The sequence below is a fragment of the Jatropha curcas genome, chromosome 9 (genome assembly GCF_041381405.1).
Source record: "Jatropha curcas cultivar XTBG-Jc1 chromosome 9, XTBG_Jcur_1.0, whole genome shotgun sequence".
Classification (NCBI taxonomy): domain Eukaryota; kingdom Viridiplantae; phylum Streptophyta; class Magnoliopsida; order Malpighiales; family Euphorbiaceae; genus Jatropha; species Jatropha curcas.
In genome coordinates, this window is record NC_143159.1 from 886,865 (window position 1) to 910,140 (window position 23,276).

Sequence of the window (23,276 nt, forward strand, 5' to 3'; positions counted from 1 at the left end):
CAAGAAAGTAAATAAGGTTTTCTCAGTGACATTGGAGTAATGATGGTGTACAGCTTGGACAGGAGCAAGTGAATTCAATTGTACTAAAAAAAACTTAACCACCCAGGAAAGAAAAATGACTGTAAGTCTGTAAAGTCATAATATAATTCGGGATTTTATGCCAAAAAACTAACAAAAAACAACTAAGAGCAATTTGTAAAAAAAAAACCAAAATTGGAAAGACAACAAATTTTGAGGATAGTCCTAAAATTAGTCGTACTTTTTAAATGTTAAAAAAAATGCACAAAGCTGAAAATTATAAAGGGAATTCAGAGTTAGTGGGTATATACGGTTTCCGCATATTTTATACCCATATTAAAATAATTAAAAAATGCAATTTTTTTTTTTTTAAAAGAGAAGCTTTGGTGATAGTCATTGGTCAGCGTAGGACCAAAAGCTGTGGAAAGACACGAAGGTACATTATTTGCACGGGCACATATTCTCTTGTGGTGATCCTGTAGCCTCTGCCGTTCGATTAAAGTCATGATCAAATTATGCGTCCGAAAGTTAGATGCGATGCGATAGAGAGATTAGAAGCTTTTGCATCTATAGGATTTACGCGTACCTCCCGCGCTTAGAATCATATGAACATTCCACCAATCCAGTTTGAATCAACCTAAAACCAGACTAATCAAAATTTCATAATTTCCCCGGTCAACCTAAAACTCTGCTTAACGAATCATAAACCATTTTTATTATTTGACTGATAATTTTCAACAAGAAAATTATGCTGATTCTCTCGACTTGAAAAGTTACTCAATAATTCACCCACTTACACTTTTGCTTCATAAAATATTGGTTTCGTCTTACCTACCGCCAGCCTTTTCTTTCTGTATATATACCTTTCTGAGTTACAGTATATCTCTACCCTCAAACCCTTTTATTATATGCCAGTCTTTTCGCTTCAAATCCCATCTCAATCTTCGTTTGAGAATTGAGAGAGACGTCCCTATGGGCTCAAATACCAGGAGCCTTCAGGCTAATATTCTGGGTGCACCAGGGGTTAGGGGGAAGAGGGTCACCCATTTGTCAAAAGATGGTTTAACTGATTTCATGCAATCCATCATTTTCAATAAACAAAATGACAAAGAACCCTTTTACGTACTTGATTTAGGAGTGGTCGTTTCCCTCATGGACAAATGGACTCGTGCCCTCCCCATGGTTCGTCCCTTCTACGCCGTCAAGTGCAACCCCGACCGGGCTCTTCTAGGCACACTTGCGTCTCTCGGCTCCAACTTTGATTGTGCGAGCCGGGCTGAGATTGAATCCGTTTTATCCCTCGGAGTTTCACCAGAACGAATCGTTTATGCTAACCCTTGCAAAGCAGAGTCCCATATACAATACGCTGCTAGCGTAGGTGTCAATCTAACAACTTTTGACTCGCGAGATGAATTAGACAAGATCAGAAAGTGGCACCCGCTATGTGGTTTATTGATCCGAATCAAGGCTCCGGATGATGGTGGAGCTCGTTGTCCACTGGGGCCTAAGTACGGGGCACTCGCTGAAGAAGTCAAGCCTCTTCTCCAAGCTGCCCAAGCTGCACATCTCAAAGTTGTTGGAGTTTCTTTCCACATAGGAAGCGGCGCTACAAATTCTCGCGCATATAGAGGAGCCGTAGCAGCGGCAAAAACTGTGTTTGAAGCTGCATCCAGGCTTGGCATGCCTAAAATGAACGTGCTTAACATAGGCGGCGGCTTCACAGCTGGCCTTCAATTTGACGATGCGGCTGTAGCAATCAGATCCGCTCTCCAAGCTTATTTTCCAAACGAGCCGGAGTTGAAAATAATTTCAGAGCCGGGTCGGTTCTTTGCAGAATCGGCTTTTACACTAGCCACAAACATTATCGGGAAACGTGTTAGGGGCGAATTAAGAGAGTACTGGATCAACGATGGTATTTACGGTTCCATGAATTGTCTCTTATACGATCATGCAACGGTCACGTGCGCGCCTCTATCGTGCGCTTCCAATCGTGGAAATCCTACCTGCAAAGGGTTGAAGAGATACAGCTCAACTGTTTTTGGTCCCACATGCGATGCGCTTGACACCGTCTTGAAGGGTCACCAGTTGCCGGAATTGCAGATTAACGATTGGCTGGTGTTCCCCAATATGGGAGCTTATACAGTAGCTGCTGGGTCCAACTTCAATGGATTTAAGACTGGAGCAATTCTCACATATCTTGCTTACTCCAGTTCAAGCTAGCATTGCATTACATAATTTACATTTGCTTTTTTTTTTTTTTTTTTTTTTTTTTTAAATCATCCAAGACCCTATTATCAGTAAGCGTCTTCTTATTACATGCTTTTTTTCCTTCAAAGGTTAAACTTTTGTGTTCACCATTATGGAATATAATCCTGTTTTAGGATTAATTTATAATTAATAATTAGCATATTTAAATCTTGTGAGTTAGTTTTATTCGTGGGTTTGGTATCTGCTTGTTTTGCTGGCTCACAATACGGCCCTTCTTATGTCACTTTCGTTTGGGTCGCGAAAATCTCTTTGTTAATGTCTTTGGGTATTAAGGGCCCATAGATTCTGGGCCGATAACACTAGCCCATGTGCAATGAGTTGGTTACATTCGTTAATTTATAACCCAAGAAATAATATCCCCTCTGTTCCCCTCCTCCACAGACAAGTCATGTAAAAGATCGTCGTCACGTCTCTCTTGGTACATCGAAATAGCCATGGAAACTTTAAGCCCATCTGCTTCCATCGTCTCTTCTTCGTCTTCTTCTCTCTCCTTCTTCTCCCCGAAGAGATTGGATTCTCCTGCAAGATTCCTCCGATTTCATACTTCTTCCAAAAGTAAGTTTTTTCCATTTCTCCTCTTGCCTCTAATTTCTATTTTCTACTTTTCATTTTGTTTAACAGAATTACTCATATGACTCAGAGAATGAAAGCGAGTCCGATCTCCGATCTGAATCGAACGATTCAAGCATCGTCCCTTTCTTTAACAACCCAACTCTTTCCAAGGTGAAATTCTTATATCGTTTGAATTCCTATTTTGCTGGTTTTTAATTTAATTTCGATGACAAATTGGTAAAATATTGTTTCGTTTTGGGGATTTTGGTTAATAATTACTATTAGGACGCGGCGATGGGGTTGGTTTTGAGTGCTGCTTCCGTCAGGGGCTGGACTACTGGTTCCGGCATGGAAGGGCCTCCGGTGCCTGCTGGCGCCGACGAAGGATCCAATACGGAGAAGGTTTCGACCTTACCGTGGTCTCTCTTCACAAAATCTCCACGTAGGAGAATGCGCGTTGCTTTCACTTGCAATGTTTGTGGTCAAAGGACCACTCGCGCTATTAATCCCCATGCCTACACAGATGGCACGGTTTTCGTTCAGGTGATTGTCTATTTCTATACATCTAATACAGCTCTTGAATTCTAATTTTCTACTTCAATTATAATTTATATAGTTCTTAAGTTAGTCTGTATGTCTGGTTTCTAGTGCTGTGGGTGCAATATTTTTCACAAGCTTGTGGATAATTTGAACCTGTTTCACGAGATGAAGTGCTATGTGAATCCGAGCTTCAATTATAGAGATGCAAAATGGGATGGTGGATTCAAGTTCTTTGATATGGATGATCATGATGGTGATGATGATCGAAATGATGTGTTCCCAATCTAAAGAGGTGAAATATTTGATTTTATAATGTAAAGTCATTCCTTATACTGGAACTGATTTGTATGTCATTGTATATAGTTCTTTACTGATCTTTTAATTGATGGGTTAGTATTTAATAAGTCTGGATTCACTTCAAACTGAATAATTTTTCATACTTTGTTAGTGTATATTTATAATGGAGACACAAAACAATGCTTATTCAATATTAAGAATTTTGGCGTGGTGTTGTTGATAGATAGTACAACTTTTTTGAAGATCATTTTGTGTTTTTGATATTTTTTATTTCCCTTGACGTTGTTGGTACTCCTCAATTGTGCTCTACCAATTATGTACTGCGAAGTCAGAAAATAAAAAGGTAGTCTTTGTTCTTGAGAGAAATTGGAAGAACATGAGGAGATAAAAGTCTGGCTGAAATGATTGTCACATAGACATTTATTTTAAGAGCATAAGTATTTCACAAATTTGCTTTTGGTGGAGAAATTTTCTTCTAGTTGATTAGAACAACTTGATCACAAGAACTATACAGGATAGAGAATGTTATATTATTATGCAGGGCATTGTTCATGTTTGATAGTTAGCTGTTTTGCGGTCTCATCTGAATATAACCTTTGAACTTTATTCGCTTTGGCTGGCATAGTAGTTACAATAGTTATCATTAGTTAGCAGATTTGGTGGAAGAAGTGCTCTTGATACAAACACAATAAGGGATGTATTAGAAAATAATGTCATTAGGGTAAATGTTGGCTATTCTTCAATGTTAATACCAAACCTAGTGAAATGGTGATAGTCTAGATTAATATTCTACCAACAAAGGTTGTATTAGGTGGTGGTGATTGGTTTTGAGAATATTAGAACAATATATTAATGTGCGTTTATTTCCATGATCCACTGTCTCCAAAAGAAACAAAATTGAGATTGAAATAACAAAAAAAAAAAAAAAAACTCTGAAAAGCCTAATAGAGAGCTAGATAATTGTACAGTTTACATGAGGTACTTCTACGATTTGATGTGTCTTTTTCTTTGTATTTAGATCAGTTTTTCAAATTGGATACTGTCTTGCTTTCTTTTTTTTTTTCCCTATGAACAATTGCTTCTTCTGTAGAGTAGTTTGGAACTGGAGTTTGGGATGGGAAAATAGATTAGGCTTTGGTTTTGAATAGTTGTTGAATGTAAAATTGAAAATTTGGTCAACCTTGAAAGAGTGAAAATGCCTTTCAACTCGTGTACAAATCTTAGCGATTGCATGCAAAGCAGTAAAGGATATGTTTCTGACGTGGTTGCAAATTGCAATCTTTAAATGATAATGATACTGTTTCTCTGTATTTGAATGGAGCCCAATTCTCGATCTCCCTTACTGCAGAATTTCCATTCTGCGGTCATAGTATGCAGCATTTCCGTTTTAGGTAAGAATTCTTACTGTAAATTTGAAAGGGTCAATTAGATGGCATCGAGTGATTAAATGTGCTATTGCTTCCCATTTAGTTGGTTTCAACGGTTATTAATTTGTCTTTTTGGGAAAGGATATGTGTCATATTGACATTGCTTCTGGAGCCACACCTGTGGCGTCCATGGCTAAAATATCTGGTAGAGAAATGTCAGCTGCACCACATATTTGCTAGGTTTCAGAGCGTTTAATGGAACAAGAAGATAGAGACATAAATAATACACAATTGTGGAGCATTGCCAATATCCGGTACCTTACATTTTAATTATCATACCTTTAACTAATGATACAAAACGATTGGTTGGTTGTGGTATATTGATCCAATTTTCCTGTTTCCATTCTGATAACTGCAAGGTCCGTAATCATCTATATGAGAAAAAATGAATTTTTAATTATCACACTTTCATTTTTCCACTTTATGACCAAGGAAATAATAACAATAAATAAATAAACATGGACCATAATTCAAGCTGTAAGCAAGATATTTACTAGTATGTAATCCAAGAGACCACGACATGCTCTAAACATCCAAAGCCACGTCATGAGACAACATCCAAGCTAGCCAATAAGAGCAATCCTCAGTGGATAACCCCATTCGCTCTGCCCATTCACCTTACTATCCATTATCCAATCACATGTTCCACCTCAAAATTTAAACCACACAAAAAAGAAGCCTCACCCTCTCTGCATCACTTATATTAAAATCCAATCATCCATCCTTCTCCATTTGATTCCTTTCAATACATAACATAAAACACCAAAAGAAACAGAAGAAAAAGAAAAAGAACTTCAAAAATGGCCGCCGTCACCTCTGCAGCTGTTGGTATCCCATCTTTCACTGGTCTTAAGGCAGCAAATGGCACAACAGCCAAAGTGAATGCCAGTGTCAAGCCCGCAGCCTGCCCAGTCCCAAGACTGAGCGTCAAGGCTTCAATGAAGGACGTGGGTGTTGCTGTTGTAGCCACCGCTGCAAGTGCAATACTTGCAAGCAATGCCATGGCCGTAGAGGTCTTGCTTGGAGGTGATGATGGGTCATTGGCTTTTGTTCCAAGTGATTTCTCTGTGGCTCCTGGAGAAACAATAGTTTTCAAGAATAATGCTGGTTTCCCACACAACGTCATCTTTGACGAGGACGAAATTCCCGGTGGAGTTGATGCATCAAAAATCTCAATGAGCGAGGAAGATCTCCTCAATGCTCCTGGAGAGACTTACAAAGTTACTTTGACTGAGAAAGGAAGCTACGCTTTCTACTGTTCCCCTCACCAGGGAGCTGGCATGGTTGGAAAAGTTACCGTCAATTAAATCCTATGTAAAGGGAGTCAGTTATCTCACCTCGTTTCCTAGTTTGCTCTTTTTTTTTTTTTTGTTTTTTGGGTGCGGTAGCAGAGTTCATGAAAATCTTAATTTAAAGGTGGAGACTATGAGGTAATGTATGAGGTGAACCCTATTTGCATAATTCCTTGTCATTTTCATTTTTAAAAAATTGACATTGTAGATTTGTTAAGTCTTATCTATTCTGAGTATCGTTGGAGAGCCTTTTTCTTTACAACTGTTTTTCTATTAGTTATAATAATGTAGTGCAAAAAATCTAGCTAAATTAAAGAGGAAAAAAAGAAATTTATAAATGAAGCTCCTTCTGTTGGCCAAATTTAGACGTCGAACCCCTTAATTCTGAACTCTATATGCCCACCATTCTTCAAATCAAATCAAATTTGAGAGAGAACAATTGCAGTATATTCTATATTCCAAATCGGCATATTCAGTACCACACCGAGTAAGTTGAATTTAAGACTCGACGAGCTTCGTACCAGCATAAAAAATAGGCCTCTTGTAACAGTCAAAAGAGGAAAACCTGAATTTGTTATGTAGTTAACGCGTCAGGAAGGGTTGTGCGTGCTCCAAGGACCTTCCCACCGACATCCGGGAAATTCTCATGTCCAGGCAAAGCGCTTACTTTTCCATTTATATCTACCTCCAAAGGGTATTGAAGAAGGTGTCCCTGCAATAATGAAAATTCCTCGTCTGTGAACCTCCTCCAGTTATCTTCTGCAATCTTGTTCACAGTCTTTACACAATCTAAAGTTTCAGGCTCTTCAAATAAGCTATCAACTAATCCCAAATGTTCTGCCCAAAGTGACATTCTGTATCCATATACCTGAAAGTGAATCATATAGTTTAATAAGCTTAATCTGGTTGAATTATTGAAACACGTGAAGCTAAAGCAATCAACGTATAACAGATTTCGCGGGAACAAACCTGGCCTCGTGGGTGTTTGTACTTTTTGCCCCAAGTGTAATTGGGTTGGTATGCACCCATTGCTATCTCAGTATCTCTTGAACCAGCCAAAGACCGTTGATTTATATTTGCAGACCCCAATATTACATATTCATCATCGACAATCATTCCCTTGGCATGTACATAAATCATAAATCGTTGATATTTTTGAGAGGCTGCCTGAAAATTAGTAATGCAAAAATAATCACATTTAAATGGAAAGCACATTCAAAAGAGTAAAGGAGAACATGCAATTATAAAAATGAGATGATAAATTCCCTGAAAGTCAGAATGATGATTGTAATATGAATCTGGATTCTATTGTGAGAAAATAATCATCAGACAAATGATCACTGCACAGCACATTTCAAAATAACAGCGACTAGAAAACTCAAAGTTGTAGGCCTTTCTGTTATGGTCTTAATCAGATGGACGATAATAACATTCTTTTCTTTTGCCTGTTCCACTTCATGTATGAAGGAAAATCAACCATTAGTTCCTTTTCTTTTCATTCCTTCCCCCTTCTGAAACTGCATATCTTCTCTTAGGAATGCAGAATTCTTCTCTCACAATGAGTCTATCTAATGGAACTAATGAACAAATTTGTATTAAGATAAGAAAGAAACATAGAACCCAATCTCATTCCAGAGCTGGGAGCTTATTTGCAAAGAAGTATACCAAGTGTTGTACAGTGCTAGGGATGATTATGCATATGTAAAATGGAAACAAACAAATAACATGGACCTAATATTCTTGACCAACAAATCTACATGATTAATCTATCAAGTAGAAAATAAATTTCATATAATGTGCTTACCGCTTCTCCAGAACTGGGAGATTTATCACTTAAATCTGTCAAATCTTTCGGAAGTTCTTCCCTGTTGCCAAGACAATAAAAATTTAGGTACTCTCGTGGATGCGAATCCTGAAGATTCATTGATTTCAATTCATTTGCTATGAGTTCATACATCATTTGCATTGTCTGTCCCTGTAAAGCAAGAAAAATAACAATCATATGGCTAAACTATGCCATTTGGAAATGAAATTAGGATGATAAAAATACTCAAGGTTCACTCAAAAGTCATCATTCTCTTTGGTTTGTACAACCAAAAAATTATTCTGACTGCATAGCATGATTCTGTTCTTGTTTTGTTAGGTCAACATTTATATGGAAAAAATAGAGGAATCTGAATTTGACCTCCTGCAGTGCTAAAATTAAGATAAATTAAGCACATGGAGAAATGATGAGTTAGGCATTTGCTTTAATCCATATAGAAAGAACAATGCTGTCATTTAATAATAATTTTCCTAATGAAATGCTGCTGAAAATTAATTTGGCTTCTTCATTTTCACTTTATATCAATCTCAATTTAAACTTAGTGAACTAAACAGCATTTTATGTTACCTGCCAAAAGAGAATTTCTTGCACAGAGACAGATGTGGGAACACCCTCAGGCCACATTGGTATGACAACATAAACAGCAAATCTCTCCTTTGCTCTGATTTTACTAGCAATCTTCAATGCCAACTCCATAGGAATTAGATTATCAGCCCCTAATAACACCAATGTTAAAAAACTTGAGGAAAAAATCTGTATCCAAAATTACTGAGGCTAATATGATGAGCATTGTTCAAGCAGAAGAGAACATCTGTTTATGTCAGTATATCATGCAAAAAACAAGAAAGAAAATGCTAACACCTGCTTCTTTGTAAGATGGCCAAGCATATGATGATCCAATGAAATATTGATTCTCAATATATATAAAGTGTTGGGCAGATCTGATAGCCTGAATGTATGCTGTTTGAATGCTTTTATCAATCACCAGATTCTTAGCACAAACAAGATTCTGCAATAAAAGAAATGCCGCAATTTATCAAGTAACTACAGAGATCATGCTAAACCAATGGACAGATATTTACTGAATTAACATGTTAATCTAACATTATTTACCTGAGCCTCAGCATTAAAAACATCTTTAGGAAACCCTTTCAAAGATCCTGAATCTATGGACCGGAAAACCTGTCATTTCAGGAGACTAATTAGATTTCGTAGCATCATAAAATAAGCGTAGAGAAGCTTTTCTAAGGAAAGTGCAGACTAATTAACCTGAACATGCCAGTTTTCAGGGTCATCTGAGGTGGTCACCCATAATTTAAGATCGTCATTTGGAATTGAAGGCGCAGGACTAAGTATCCATGAGATCCGTTCCAATCTTATCAAAGAATCATCATGCCAATGAGTTACCCTTTTAAAACGCCGTCCAAACTCTGACCATTTTGAGGCTTTTTTCCACCGCTGCTCAAAGTTTGTAAGAATATCATACGCAGCAGGTCCTTCAATTTTGCAATGCCAATCATGCCACGGTTGTCGTGGACCCTTGCTTCCTGCCTATCATTTAAAAGGAAATGAGAACAAAGACATATTTTATTTAATATGAGCTAATTGTCTGAGAACAAAAGTATAAATATAAAACAAACCACAACTCACACAATCATGCTGAATGATTGACTAAAAATTTATTCTCTACTTCAGCCCCAAGACATAGAGATTAATTTATCTTCAAAAGAAGGGAGTGGAAGTCACTTTTGCATTTCACGGTGGAAAAACTAACTATGTTTCTTTTCCACAAAGACCGATATAAAACAAGATGATATCCGAATTCAATATTTGAATATATCTATGAAAAACTTTTAGGTGAAGGAGTAGGACTACTGAAGATAGAATGATGATAAATTTACACTCACAGAAAAAGTTGGATTATGAAAATCGTCCTGAAACACAGTGTCAAGATCCCGAAACAACCGATGTTCTGGTGTATCATAGCGGCCATCACAGAGATCTAGACCTCCTATAAAGGCAGTTATCTTCCGGTTATTTCCAGATGCTTGCGAATCAACAATCACACATTTCTGGTGATGCGTAAAGAGGGTCCCAACAACCTGAAGGAATTTAACAGTAAAAACTGTGAGCAACTTTTTGTCTAATTACAAAAGAGATCTCCATCTTTTCCAGTTAACTTGTAGACTTTTCCTATACGTATTAAATTAATTATGGAACTATTTCTGTTAGATTTATAGTTATTGAAGGCACAGGAGAAATAAATCATGCACAGACAATGCCATGAAACCATTATGAAATTTTATTTAGTTAGGGTGATAGATTTTAATGCATGTCGTTTTCAAATTAATGCTTTAGTAACAGTTACAGAAGAGATTTATTTCCTAGGAAACTGTCTGTTAAGCCAAGAACTGAATGCATAAGAATGAACTTCAAGCTTTCAGCAGTACTCAAGCCAAATATCAACACAAGTTCTTTTATTTCAGTTTTTTATTTGTTTCAGTAACCTGCAATGAGAGAAAAACAAAAATAACAAGTGAATTTGGCTCTCCACCTAAACTTTCACAGAAAAGGAAGCTTTTTGACATTAGTAAATCTATCATTTCCTTCTTTCATCTTCCTAGCATACTTAACAATAAACAAGAGAAAATAACAAGTTCGATGATGAAATCTACACCAGAGCACCAGAAAACAGCAACTGATACTATAAATGAGAATATAAGTATGCAACTCTTAATCAGACCACTATTTAAGCTACTAAAAACAAAAATATGATACAACAGTAAGTGGAACACTGTATAAGCATGCCTGTTGCTTGAAAATGCTAAGCTTACTGCTGGCATAACGCGGGGATAACACGCAATTAACAGAAGAATGCTTGAAAAACTTGCGCGTTTCCTCATCATGCGTTTGCATCACTCCAGACTGCATTCGAAGTCCACACAAAATCAAACATTTATTAGAATCTTATGATCTCAATTGAAATTAAGGTCCTGTCATTTGAATATACCGTATTGATAAAGAACTTGCTATGAGAAGTCTTATCGTCCCAAACCAGCATCAGAACTCTAACCCCTTCTTGCGATTTGTACTTAAGCAAGTCCCCCAAATTCAAATTCCCACCGCTAGGCAATGGCCTTGTGGGCTCTCTCACTAATTTCACCTTATGATAAATCGACCAACCCACTATATACACCAGATGGTGCGCCTCTAGTATTGCGTGACAAATATCCTCCCAGCAAGTATCGTGCTTAAAAACGTCACCGTTCTCCAATTTAATCTCAGGCGAAAAAGAGTCCGGCACGTGTGCGTCCTGATAAAGGGTAACGGAACTGCCCCGTCTCACAGGAAAATAACAATTTTCAATGCCGAAATTATTCGGACTCGCGGCAATGCCGTATTGATATAATGGATTCTCCTGGCATTGCATGAAATTCATTTCAATACGAATTGCGGAATCCGGTTTTGGCGGTTTTCCGTAAGGACCGATTATCGATAACCATTCGCTGATCGTTTCGCCCGAAATCAACTTTTCAACCGGAACACTAGCTATTCCAATCAAATCGGCACCAAACACGTCGTTATCTTTGACGTGAAACTCCACGTGATCGGCCGGATGAGCGACCGGAATCTTGAAATGCTCGTTCCAGAAAGGATTTTGCGTGTTAGAAATGACGCGCGTGCGAGCCACCGTGGCTCCCGCGAGACAAACCGTAACATAAGGGTCACTGGTGATGATTCTATGTGGAGGCTCGTGCTTGGTTTCTTCAAGGCAAGGCTTCCGGCAGTTGTCGAAGGCTAATAAACAACGTCGAATACGTTCTGTTAACAAATCCATATTAGGTAAACGTCGAGCTTCAATGATCTTCAAATCAAGGTCGCCGTGAATATACATTCCGGCAACCATACTCTCTTCCGCCATCACACTACAAAGGCATAATATCATGCACAAGAATAAATGTATTGGTCGATGGATAAATGTGAGAGAGAAGGAAGTTGGCTAGCAACGGAGCAACCGCAGAAACGACTGCGTATCGAAAGGGAAATGAGTAATGAGCCGCAGTCACATTGAAAGGTTCTTCTTCCTTGGTTTCTCCGGCGAAGCCAACTGCAAAAACTGTTGGCGGTGAGATGCAGAAATTGAAAAAATTTGGGTAAAATGGAAGCGGAGGGTGTCGAGGGTGGTTGTCTTCAATTATTAACAGCGAAGCATTAACACGTGGATGGGTATTAGTGAAGGTTTTTTTTGGCTGAACTTGGTGTACGAAAGGAGATTTCGAACGTTGACACCTTAGTTACAGTGGGCGGGTCGACCTTTGACCGCCTCCCATCATCGCACAACTTTACCGCCTACTTTCCTATTGTCCAACTTATTAATATTATCCATTCAAAAATTGAAAATGTATGGTTGGCAGCAGCGGCCATGATAGCTGCACGTGCAAATGTCACTGGAATTAATGTGGATAATCTAAATGGACTTCAATTTGTAAATCTTAATAATATTGCACATCTTCCTGCTTTAGGAATTTTTATTTTTATTTTTAAAATAACGATTTAATAAAAATTCATGAAATAATAGTTTTTTATAAATTTTAATTATTTAATAATTTTACAAGTTGTCGAATTTAGAAATGCATTAATATATTTTTGCCTCTTGGAATAGAAAGGAAGAAAAATAATAGGAAAAAAATAATAAAAGATAATTAAATGGTGTTCTAATCTTGCATGTTGAAGTAATACATCCTGCTTTTTGAAATAAAGAGGAAGAAAAACAATAGAGGAAAATAATAAAAGATTATAAAATTTATTTTACGTGATTATTCTCAACTATATGTCTATTTATTTCTTTATTTTAAAATATCAAAATTTATGGGAAGAAAATATTATTATTAAAAATTATGATTTTTTTTCATTGTTATTTTCTTTCCAATTTGGAGGTATTCATCCAAAACGCGTAGATCTCGAGAAAAAAAAAATAGACATTGCTTTTTTTTTTTTCAACATTTCCCTCTTATTTTTTTTAAATATATTTTTATTGATATTTTCTATAATTATCTCCTTTCCTTCAAAAACATATTCACGTCTAAATAAAGGCTAAGAGAAAGGAAATTAGAGATAAAAGCAGGGTGCTTTTCTTTTCTTAACGTGTATGTTTAAATTGTAACAAACAGCTGAAAGCCTGACGCTCATGCCCTGGCAGCATTTGAGTTGTAGATTTTGTTCTTGTCCCGTTCAAGCTATGTCAGCTGATTCCTTTTCTTCTTTCACACAAAATGATGTTCCAAATCCTTGAAACTTTAGATCGTTCATGAAATACACATTTACCAAGTTGGATTTATTTGGTGAAGTATTCAAAAATCAAAATTAAATCATCCAATCGGGCAATACAATTCGCGGTGATGACAGAAGAAATTCACAAAAATTAAAGCTTTATGGGGACAATTACTCCCCAAGGCAAAGAATTTACCTCCTAATCACCAGTAAATTGTAGATTAACAAGCCAGTAATATTGAATTAAAAACAAATCAGGTATTTTTTAAAAAAATATATTGTTTCTAATAAATTCATCCTAACTTGTAAATAGAGTTTTCCACTTCTTCTCAGACCTGGCTAACATGGACTACCCAAAAATAGATATAAACTAATACAACACCACCAGACAGACTCCACTGCAGTTATCACTGATCAACTTCCAATTTAAGGTCTGAAATCTTGAACTTCTTCAGCCGAGCGCTACTTCAATGAGATAAACTCCCTACCTAGAGCATCAAATAGTTGAAATCTTATGGCTAGTCCTAAGTTTCAACTTCGTTTTCGGGATTTCTAGCCTCATAAATCTATGTTATCCCTTAATATATACAGAAATATAGAGAAAGGTTTTGCATAGAGATTAAGGCCCAAAATGATGATAGAACCAAATTTTGTGGTTTGACCCACACTTATCACGATCAGGCATCCACATAATTGCAGTTATTGACTCTCTCGTTTGAAATCAAAGGAGGCGGCAATCTCATCATGATACTCTGAATCAAGGCTATCATCTACACAATGCAATAAAGAGCCATATTAAATATGAATAAAGGGGAGGATTGTTTATCACATGCAGCCCTTCCCTGCAGTTTCATGGAGTTCTCACAATATGAACTTTTAAGTCACAGAGGAGCAACCATACGGTAAATGTAACAAAATGCAAACCAAAAGCTTATCTAGAAAAATAGACAGGCATGTTTCCTCATAAGAATGGAGAAGTCCTTACCGAGGTGAATCCAGCGCACATGATACTGAAACCAGGGAAATGGAATGGTGCTCTTTCAGATAGGAACAGAGCTGGGGGAAAAAAAAAATCAACCTTTTAGCATTCACTTTTCGACCTAATAATATGTCACACTAAATTCCATCACCTGTTAAAGGAGAGAACAGCAAAGGAGACACGACATTGGCAAATGAACCTATGCCTGAAATGCATCCTTGAGCCTTGCCCTGAAAGAAAGAAAACATAGCCATACGTTAAAATCATATGAGAAAAATGACTAGGAGACCTGGGAAATTCTTGTGAACAAAGCAAATCTATATGCTTAAAAAGGGAAAATCAAGCATCATGAAAACATCTTTCTTTTTTTCTTTTCTCCTAACTTGTCAACTTGGTCAGAAAAATATTCAAATCTTTTGCTGGGACCAAGAAAATCTTTCATATTCTAATCCAACAATTAGTTGAAGAGCGATCAACTGAACATTCAATCCACTTTTCAAGAATTCTACCTGTTCACAGCTCCCAACTTGCTTTGACACAATGGTCCGCATCTGCAAATCATTTTTAGGAAGTTGTTCAGAAATCATTGTTTGAACTACAAATAAGAACTTTTAATGAGAAATGAAATAAGAAACTCACACATGGTTGTGAAAACACAAACAAAATGGAGAGCATAGCAGCAACATAAGGTACCTATTATCTTTTGAAATGTTAGCAGCTAAAACATAGACCAGAAACAATTAGGAAAATCAATAAAGCATACTACATAGTGAACACAAATGTTTTCCAAAAATAAAAGAAAGCCTGCAGTTGCTAGGTAAGCCACAAAAACATACCCAGAAGGTCCACGCAATGCTGTAAAGAAACATCTGCATGAAAGGCCATAATCAGTCAACCAATTTACTTTATATATTTACATGTATTAGTATTTTAGCAGTAATGGTGAAACTACTCAAAGAAGTGAATATGAATTGACAAGAAATAAAGTAGGGGACCTGGTTTATCACAACATAAACAGATGAAAAATTACATAGAACACGAGTTACTTACATGTGCACATGAAAAAAAGAGCCCTACTGAAAGCAATCTCCCCTCTCCTAAAACAGGAACCAGTATGGGCATGAGAAGCAACTGCAAGTTTACAGAAAGCGAATGCAGGAATACACTATGCAAAAAGAAAAAAGAAACAAAACAAGAAGAAGAGCAGAAGAATATCACTAAATTGAAACAAAATAGAGCAAATTATACCTGCGAAATGGTTCCAGCAATCCCAGAAATTACCATTAAGTCAGCAAATTGATTCTTGTTAAAGTGAAATCGTGCCTTTAAATAATACTGCACGGGGAAAATGAATTTCAAACGCTTGCTCTACATAAATATACAATATTTGATTCGCTTGCCAAGCCAACCAATAGTTAAGGTCTCTTTGGCGAGGGACGTACCATTGCTGAAGCATGAAGGCCAACCTCTGAAAGATTACTGAGAAATGCAACTATAGCGGCTTGCGAGAACGTGGCACTACAAATAAGCATATTTACCATATAATTATTTGAGAGATGAAAAGTAAAGCACTCTTTAATCTGAGATTGACAATCCTGAAACTGGGAGCTCATTACAGCTATTAGGTGCTAATTAAGAAAGACCTCTAACCTGCTCTTGAGCAAGCAGAGCGTATCGTCCAGGGAAGGCATCGTCTTGAAAATATGAACATTCTTGCTTGAACTTCCGATCGTATTATCAACTTTACTCTTTCCATTGGAGAGCATCGGCGTAGAAACGTTTTTATCAATGATTGAATCCTGAAGGAAAACCTTCATGTACACTAAGGCCACGATCGCCACTGAGGCAGCAACCTAGTAATTAAATACACTAGATTATCCATAAATCCAACATCTTAAGCTGTGTTTTAAAAAAGATAAAACTATAAAAATAAAGGGACACAGAAAGCAAATTGAAAGTAACCTGGAAAGTTGAGGCAGTAGAGAGGAAACGAGTAGAAAGTGTTCCACAAACGAATGCCGAAGATCCAATCCCTGAAAGGATTCCAAACGCCGATGCTCGCCGCCCCTCAGGAACATTGTCCGCCTGAAAATAATTCCCAACATAACAAATTGAAAAAAAAAAAAAAAAAAAGAAAGAAAAAGCAATTTCTTTTCTCTAAACTGAAATCGGGGAATACTTGTTACATTTTTTGGTTTAATTAGTGACAACTGGGAACAGTGAAAAACTTTTAACGACGGGGAAATGCGTTCCTTATAGTCCAATAACGGGCCAACACCTTTTGAGCCCACTTACAGGCCCACATTTTTTAGCCCTTTCTCGAGCCCAAAATTGGGCCTATATATATATATATATATATATATATTTAAAAGAAATGGGCCTTTTTTTAAGAGGTTTTTGGTCAAATATAATTCTTGTTTTTTTGACTTTGTATGACTATTTAGTTGTTGGAAGAAGAAAGTTATACCACGTAGGCGAGAGCAAGGCAGTGGACGCTTCCTTCACAAACCATGGCAGTGAGAGTCCTCAGCACATAATATGCGTAGAAGAAGTATCTTGTTCTGCTGTACGCCAATGTGACTGCAACCATGTTTTAGTACTCAAAAGTAACAAAATATAAATAATTTTCAGCTTAGAAAAAATTAGAACGAACTAATTGTCAGACTCCAGATTTAGTGGGTTTTTTTTTTTCTATGATTATCTTTATACCCTTTTTATCTATCTATGAGATTAATCTCTTTTCAAGTTTGTAATTGCCTCTCTGTGCAATTATTTAATTAAAAACACAAGCACAATTAGACCTCAGTTGTTATTTAGTAGTAGCTTTTACGCACAGAAAGACATCTAGATGTCAAACAGGGATGAAAATTTTTGTCTGTTGCTTCAAATTTCAAAAACAATGAAGCTTCGAAAATAAAGGTCGTTTGCAAGCAATTATTTTCTACGCATGAGGTGTTGGGTATTAAAAATTCAATTTCTTTTGTCATATTCATATACACTTGGCTTGAATTTTGGACTGGACCTCTTCATCCAGCACGAAAATATGCAAGAAAATCAGCTTCTTTACTGTAGCGAAAGCTGAAAAGTAAAAGCAACCTTGTCTTGTTTTGGACTATGCCTCTTTATCCAGAACAACCCCCTCACTCCCCCACAATACTCAAAAACGAAAAGAGAAAGAGAAAGGAAAAGAAAGAAGATTTAAATTCTAATTGAGTTTATACAGATGGTAATTAATGAACGATTATAAACACAGGATTGAAATTAATTAATTAAAGAAAGCTTAATAAAATATTAAGTTGGTTAAAATCCAACAGTGATAAGATTACCTAAGGGTATTATGCCAAGAACCAGTGGTACGGTAAGCAAAGCTTTCCTTCCATATTTGTCTGATAAATTTCCCACCAAAGGCATCATTAGCAATGTTCCCAGCCCTATGATCTGCATAAAATCAAACATCTCTTTTTGATTACTTATCTTTGATTGAATATTTAAACCAAACCAAACGCCATTCCCAAGCTCATATATTTCATGCAAATACTCCTAAGGTAAAGCCAAAAAAAGAATATAAAGTTCATGCGTTATAAGAAAAACTTTAACTGTAGGGAGGATGTGGTACTAAAGACAACCGCAGTTGACACTAACTGTCGTTTCTCTAAACTGGTGGAAGTTTCCTTCCTTCAGAAATACAGGAAAAAATTAACCAACTACAACTTTTCTTTGTACTTCATATCTGTCTCCATCATTTTTTTCAGTTAAATACAAAAGGGTTTCACTCTAATTAAGAGAATATTAAAAATGAGTAATAAAAACTATACCGCTTGTTGAAATCCGGAGAGAAAAATAGCAAGAGAGCACTCATCTTGTCCAGGACAAAGTGCAGACATAGTAACATCAGTCATGGCCGGAGTCACCATGAAAGTTGAGAAGTTATAAAGAAAGAATGTCAAGAGGAGATGACTTAACCGTTCCATTTATTTTCTCCACTTACCTTACTTCTTCTTTTAGTTTCAAAAGCCTTAGATACAAAAAAGAACGAAAGAGCATATCTAAAGTAAAAAAACAATATGACCTTAATAATTATATAAAATTATGCCGTTTAGTTATGTGTAACATGAAAGTAAGGAAGTATATGACTATATGTGCATCTAGGCTAAATTATTTTGTCACCTATTCTCACCCTATCAATTAGATCCACATAAATGGAGTTGAGATAAGGATACTGTTTGTGCTTTTTCCATTTAAGTGAATAGGTGAATAGGGAAGGTCCTTATATTAGGTATAGTGTGATTTTGACTGGCAATTGAACTTCGGAGATGATTTAGAATTGAAAATGTTTGCCTAAACGGATCTATGACCCCATCTTCACGAAACTAATAAAAGTAAAATTTTTCTTTTCAGACTATGTTTAGAAATATCAGTAGTGTCCAGCCGGCTATCAACCAGTCCAGGCAAGTTAATCAGTTTAAATTTGGGCCTGTTTAGACTTGGGACTAGATCTTTACTGTCTAATGCAAGATTTCCTGAGCTAGCTGCGTCATGCAATCAAGTTAGCAGTTGGTAGTTTGGCAGTAGTGTTGCATATACAGTTGAAAAGGCCTGTTGGGTGAAACCGAAAGGAAATTTCGTGAGATAAGGCAGCAAAAACTATATTTTCAGTTACTGTTACCGGCAACTTTGATCCCTTTTACACAACAGAATTGAATTGGGAATTGATAGTTTTTAAATTCTGTCCACTCATCGGGCCAATTATAATCTGCAAATCGTATCTCTGCAAAACCCACTTCCTTAATTTACTATCATTTGGATGTATTATTGTTTGATTTTGCTGGACCCACAAACGTTTTTGAGGTGTAATTAAGCAAACAAGTACTTGGATTAGTTATTTGATTAGCTTTAAGAAACTGTGCTAAAACAGTAGAACATGAATATTAATTTGAAAAACAGAGTATATATCCTCAATTTTAAAAGAAAAGAAAAGGTCGTGCTGGTTACTGGTCTAAAGCTTAATTCTCAAGCTAGATATTATAATAAAGCATTTACTTTACATGACATATAGAAAGATTAGTCACAGTTAGTCGCAGAAACAGAGAACAAGTAAAAATGCTTACAGGAAACCTGATAATTAATAAGTTGCAGAGAAAGATATTATTTTATATGAACTAACTGGAAAAAGAGTGAAAGAAGACATAAAAAAAAAACAAAAACGACATACCGCTTGTTGGAATCCAGACAAGTAGATGGCTAATGAACATTCATCTCTTCCAGGACAAATTGCAGACATTGTAACGTCAGTGATTGCAGGAACCACCATATACGTTGAGAAATTATGCAGAAAAAATGTCATGAACAGATGGCTTAAACCCGACAATTTTTCCATTTTTCCCAAAAAAGAGAACAAAACTAAAGAGAGAAGAGCGAAGAAGGGGAACAAAGCTAAAGAAAGCTGCCACTCACTTCCCAAAATAATAGAAAGCCTACAAGTATACAACGTTCCTTAAAGCCGCAAAAGGACACTTGTTTAATGAGTAAGTAAAGTATGTTATTATTATATATATATACAGTTTAGATTTTACTATTTATTTAATTCTGAAAATTTTTTTACTTACTTAAAACTAACCAGTCGTAGGCCTGGAAGTTGTATTGTATCTTCACTTTCAAGGGTGGACTAGAAAAATACCAGAAAGGTAAACAGGCAAGGATAAAAAGAGTGACAGTGACAATGATTTAGTTGAAGGATGCGTTGCTTGTAAGGAGATGAAAGGAAAAAACAGAGGCAATATTAATTTTAAATGACGCGTGCAAGGTGTAATTACGCAATGATACGTGCAAGTTTGAGTTTGGCTCGCATGAAAATAACCCAGAGAAAATAGTTTCTCATGGAACTCAATTTTTCTTTCTTCGGAAACTTAGCTATAATTGCCTTCTTAATTCGTGTGGTGGTTCTAGTTTTTTTTCTCTTTCGTTTTACCTTTCTTCTTTGTTGTTTGTTTTTTTTTTTTACTGGGTTTATGCTAGATTTGGTGAGGGTTAAATTCAAATAGCTAGATTCAATACATTTCCAAGTTACAAGGTCTTCTACTTGGTTAACATCTTCACAGAATAATAGTAGGGTCATTTATAATAATTAAGAAATTAAAAAAGAGTAATTTTGTGTCATCATCAATTGACATATTTATATTACAGTTAAATCTCTTTGCTCTTACCTGCAGATATATTTAATGGAGATCGAAGTTAATATTACTTTCCACGTACTAAACATGCCGCGCGAAGTGAGCTACAACTGCAGAAATATACAATCATATAAATATTAGATGGAGTACATGATGGTGGGCCCAAACAGAACGAGACAAAAGGCTGAAGAAAGAGCCTGGGCCTAATTGTATATTGGGCCTCAACTGTTAATCCATTGTTAAGCAAAGTTGTCGATAGTTTTGAAATAGTTGTTTGGTTGGATTGAGCTTGTTCTCCCTATTTTGAATTTGCTATGGACCGGTAGGGCAATTGCATTCCATTAACCTCTCATATCAATTTTCCAGCAGCTAAAGAAAATTAAAAATAAAGAGAATAGAAAAGCGAATTATGAATTATTTGGTCAGGTTTCTCACTAATACAAGGAGTTACAAATTATAATTTGAGTTTTTTTTACTAAAAAAGTTTTTAGCAATTTAGTCAAAACGTTATTTCGGTCATTAAATCTTACGAGAGATGAAAATAATGTTATTTGGAGATCGAATTTTCCAGTGAATTAAAAAAATTAATGTTTCAGTTGATATTACAAATTCATTCATTGAACATAAGTATACATCTATTAATTTGTTATTACTAAAAATATATTAAAAAACAATAAGTTCTTACTAGAAATAATAGTGTGTTCTCAATTGAAGTAATAAATTATTAAAAAAAAAAAAAAAAAAAAAAAAAACAACGGTATATACTTTACCATAAAGTAGATTTAAAAGAAAAAGGCGATGGATCAACTGGCGATCCAAAGACCAAAAGCAACTTTCGGAGATGGAAAAAAGGAAAGTGCACGCAAAGCAACTAAGCAAGGCGCAAAGTAAAAGTTGATTAGTAAAGGAAGCTTCCATGTAGGTGCCAAACGCCAATCTTTTTAAAAAAACTTTCTAGCTACTAGGCTACTGCACCAGCTACTTATAGTAGCAGTTGATTTTACTTGCAGCCTTTTTCCAGTTTCACCCTCCCCACTTCCACTAGTCTAGCACTATCAACAAAACATGGACTGAATTTTTTTTTTTTTTTTTTTGAGAATTATTCAATAAATGATTTTTTTTTTAATCATGAGGTATATATCATGTTGTTTCATGCAGTAATTTTTAGTATTTTTACTGTGTCAAAATATTATTTTTATTATAAGCTTTCAATATCATATTAACGTTTAGAGTTTAAAAGAGCTCTCATTAATACTATTTTTATTATAAACCTTCAGTACCATATTAGTGTTTAGAGTTTAAAAGAGCTCGTTATGAAATATTATTTCATTATGTTTATAACTATTAAATAATTGATTTTTCCCAACAAACTCATAATCACCTAACAGACTAATGCTTAAAATTTTTAGCCTCTTAATTTATAGGAATCGAATTTGTATTACTATTACAAGAATCGAAATCATTTACCACTCTGATTAATATCTTGTTAAATATAATAATTATTAATTTATTTTCTTCAATAATTTAATGTATTTAGAATTCAAAATTTACAAAAGATGTGACAAATGAAAACGGCATAAAATGATCGCGGTCGTGACAAGCAAGTTATATGGACAAAAGGAAGAAAGTAAAGTCATCTCATTGTAAAAGGAAGCATATAGCTATAGCAGTGGACCCACGTTCTTATTTTATTTTTCAGCAGAAATCATTTTATTTCTAATGTGTTAAAAAGAAATTAAAAATTGAAATGATCACCAACGTAAAAATAAAGGAGACAAGAGGATAAAAACAAGTAATAGCATTATTTATTACTGCTATTACTGTTGGTTGGGTTGTCCATTTGTCATTGTTGTAGTCCGACAAGACAGAACATTGAAAGTGTATGCAAACGCTGTACCTATATTATGTAATGAACTGAAACTTTGATAAACAATGGCTGTTGTCGATCTGATCTGTTGTTATTCAAAGCAGTTAGCATAGGAAAGTCCGTAGGCCGCTAATACAGACGAGCGTGATTTGAGCCAAATTAACAATGTTTAACTTGTCTTCTCATCACGTGATAAAAAAATAAAATAAAATAAATTAGTCTCCCTGTATTCTTTGTCGTTAATATGTGGTGTGTTTCGTCAGAATTCATACCAAACATTCTATTGTCGTTGATCTATCCACTGTGTCGTTAATATATTGTCGTTAAAAGTTATTATTTAATTTAGTGTAAAATTGAAAAAGTTAATTTTTACGCTGCTTTCAAGTTTAGGAGGTAAATGATTGTTATTCCTTCATCCATTTGCTTAATTAATGTTTTTTTTTTTCTTAACAAATGATTGAAATTCTTAAAATTTTTTGAAATTTTTATTAAAGCTTATTCTTTTGCTTTCGTTATTGAATATTTAATTTTGACTTAATACAATTTTAAAACTTGAATTAATGAAAAATATCACTTAAAGAAATTAAATCACGACTACTAATAACATAGGAAACGTACGTCATTTTAAATTTTTTATTCTGTTTCTATATATGTAAAGTTACTAGATTCAGTCATTAGTTCTCTTTTTGCATTAAAAATAAATATTTTTTAATTAATTTTAAGAATAATTAAGACTGTAATTATGGAATGTAAGAAGTAAAAGATAGTAA

General features: G+C 35.4%; 5 protein-coding genes across 6 annotated transcripts; 3 read left to right on the forward strand and 2 right to left on the reverse strand.

The window, feature by feature from the left end:
* Positions 1-763: 763 nt before the first annotated feature.
* Positions 764-2,292, forward strand: LOC105635411 (ornithine decarboxylase). Its single transcript, XM_012218493.4, has one exon. The coding sequence runs from the start codon at positions 991-993 to the stop codon at positions 2,236-2,238; it is 1,248 nt and encodes a 415-aa protein (XP_012073883.1). The 5' UTR covers positions 764-990; the 3' UTR covers positions 2,239-2,292.
* Positions 2,293-2,640: 348 nt separating this feature from the next.
* LOC105635282 (Zim17-type zinc finger protein) lies at positions 2,641-3,897 on the forward strand. The gene is made up of 4 exons (XM_012218324.4): positions 2,641-2,841; positions 2,927-3,009; positions 3,124-3,381; positions 3,487-3,897. The coding sequence occupies exons 1-4, from the start codon at positions 2,721-2,723 to the stop codon at positions 3,664-3,666; spliced, it is 642 nt and encodes a 213-aa protein (XP_012073714.3). The 5' UTR covers positions 2,641-2,720; the 3' UTR covers positions 3,667-3,897.
* Positions 3,898-5,571: 1,674 nt separating this feature from the next.
* On the reverse strand, positions 5,572-12,544 carry LOC105635283 (phospholipase D delta). Its single transcript, XM_020679807.3, has 10 exons — positions 11,230-12,544; positions 11,028-11,144; positions 10,127-10,321; positions 9,489-9,770; positions 9,333-9,401; positions 9,081-9,228; positions 8,787-8,935; positions 8,199-8,369; positions 7,364-7,561; positions 5,572-7,262 (listed from the first exon to the last, which is right to left on the reverse strand). Exons 1-10 carry the CDS (start codon positions 12,163-12,165, stop codon positions 6,969-6,971), a joined length of 2,559 nt encoding a protein of 852 aa, XP_020535466.1. The 5' UTR covers positions 12,166-12,544; the 3' UTR covers positions 5,572-6,968.
* LOC105635285 (plastocyanin) lies at positions 5,903-6,611 on the forward strand. The gene has a single exon (XM_089725694.1). It carries the CDS (start codon positions 5,903-5,905, stop codon positions 6,407-6,409), a length of 507 nt encoding a protein of 168 aa, XP_089581820.1. The 3' UTR covers positions 6,410-6,611.
* Positions 12,545-13,728: 1,184 nt separating the features above from the next.
* LOC105635286 (Major facilitator superfamily protein) lies at positions 13,729-19,988 on the reverse strand. Of its 2 annotated transcripts, none has more exons than XM_012218328.4 (14): positions 19,682-19,988; positions 17,796-17,907; positions 16,937-17,049; positions 16,432-16,554; positions 16,120-16,322; positions 15,912-15,987; positions 15,718-15,804; positions 15,520-15,600; positions 15,306-15,338; positions 15,109-15,162; positions 14,979-15,020; positions 14,621-14,699; positions 14,476-14,546; positions 13,729-14,260 (listed from the first exon to the last, which is right to left on the reverse strand). In XM_012218328.4, the coding sequence occupies exons 1-14, from the start codon at positions 19,844-19,846 to the stop codon at positions 14,168-14,170; spliced, it is 1,332 nt and encodes a 443-aa protein (XP_012073718.1). In that variant the 5' UTR covers positions 19,847-19,988; the 3' UTR covers positions 13,729-14,167. The 2 variants fall into 2 exon arrangements, with proteins under 2 accessions (XP_012073718.1, XP_020535467.1); XM_020679808.3 differs by lacking the exon at positions 19,682-19,988 and adding an exon at positions 18,285-18,501.
* Positions 19,989-23,276: the final 3,288 nt, after the last annotated feature.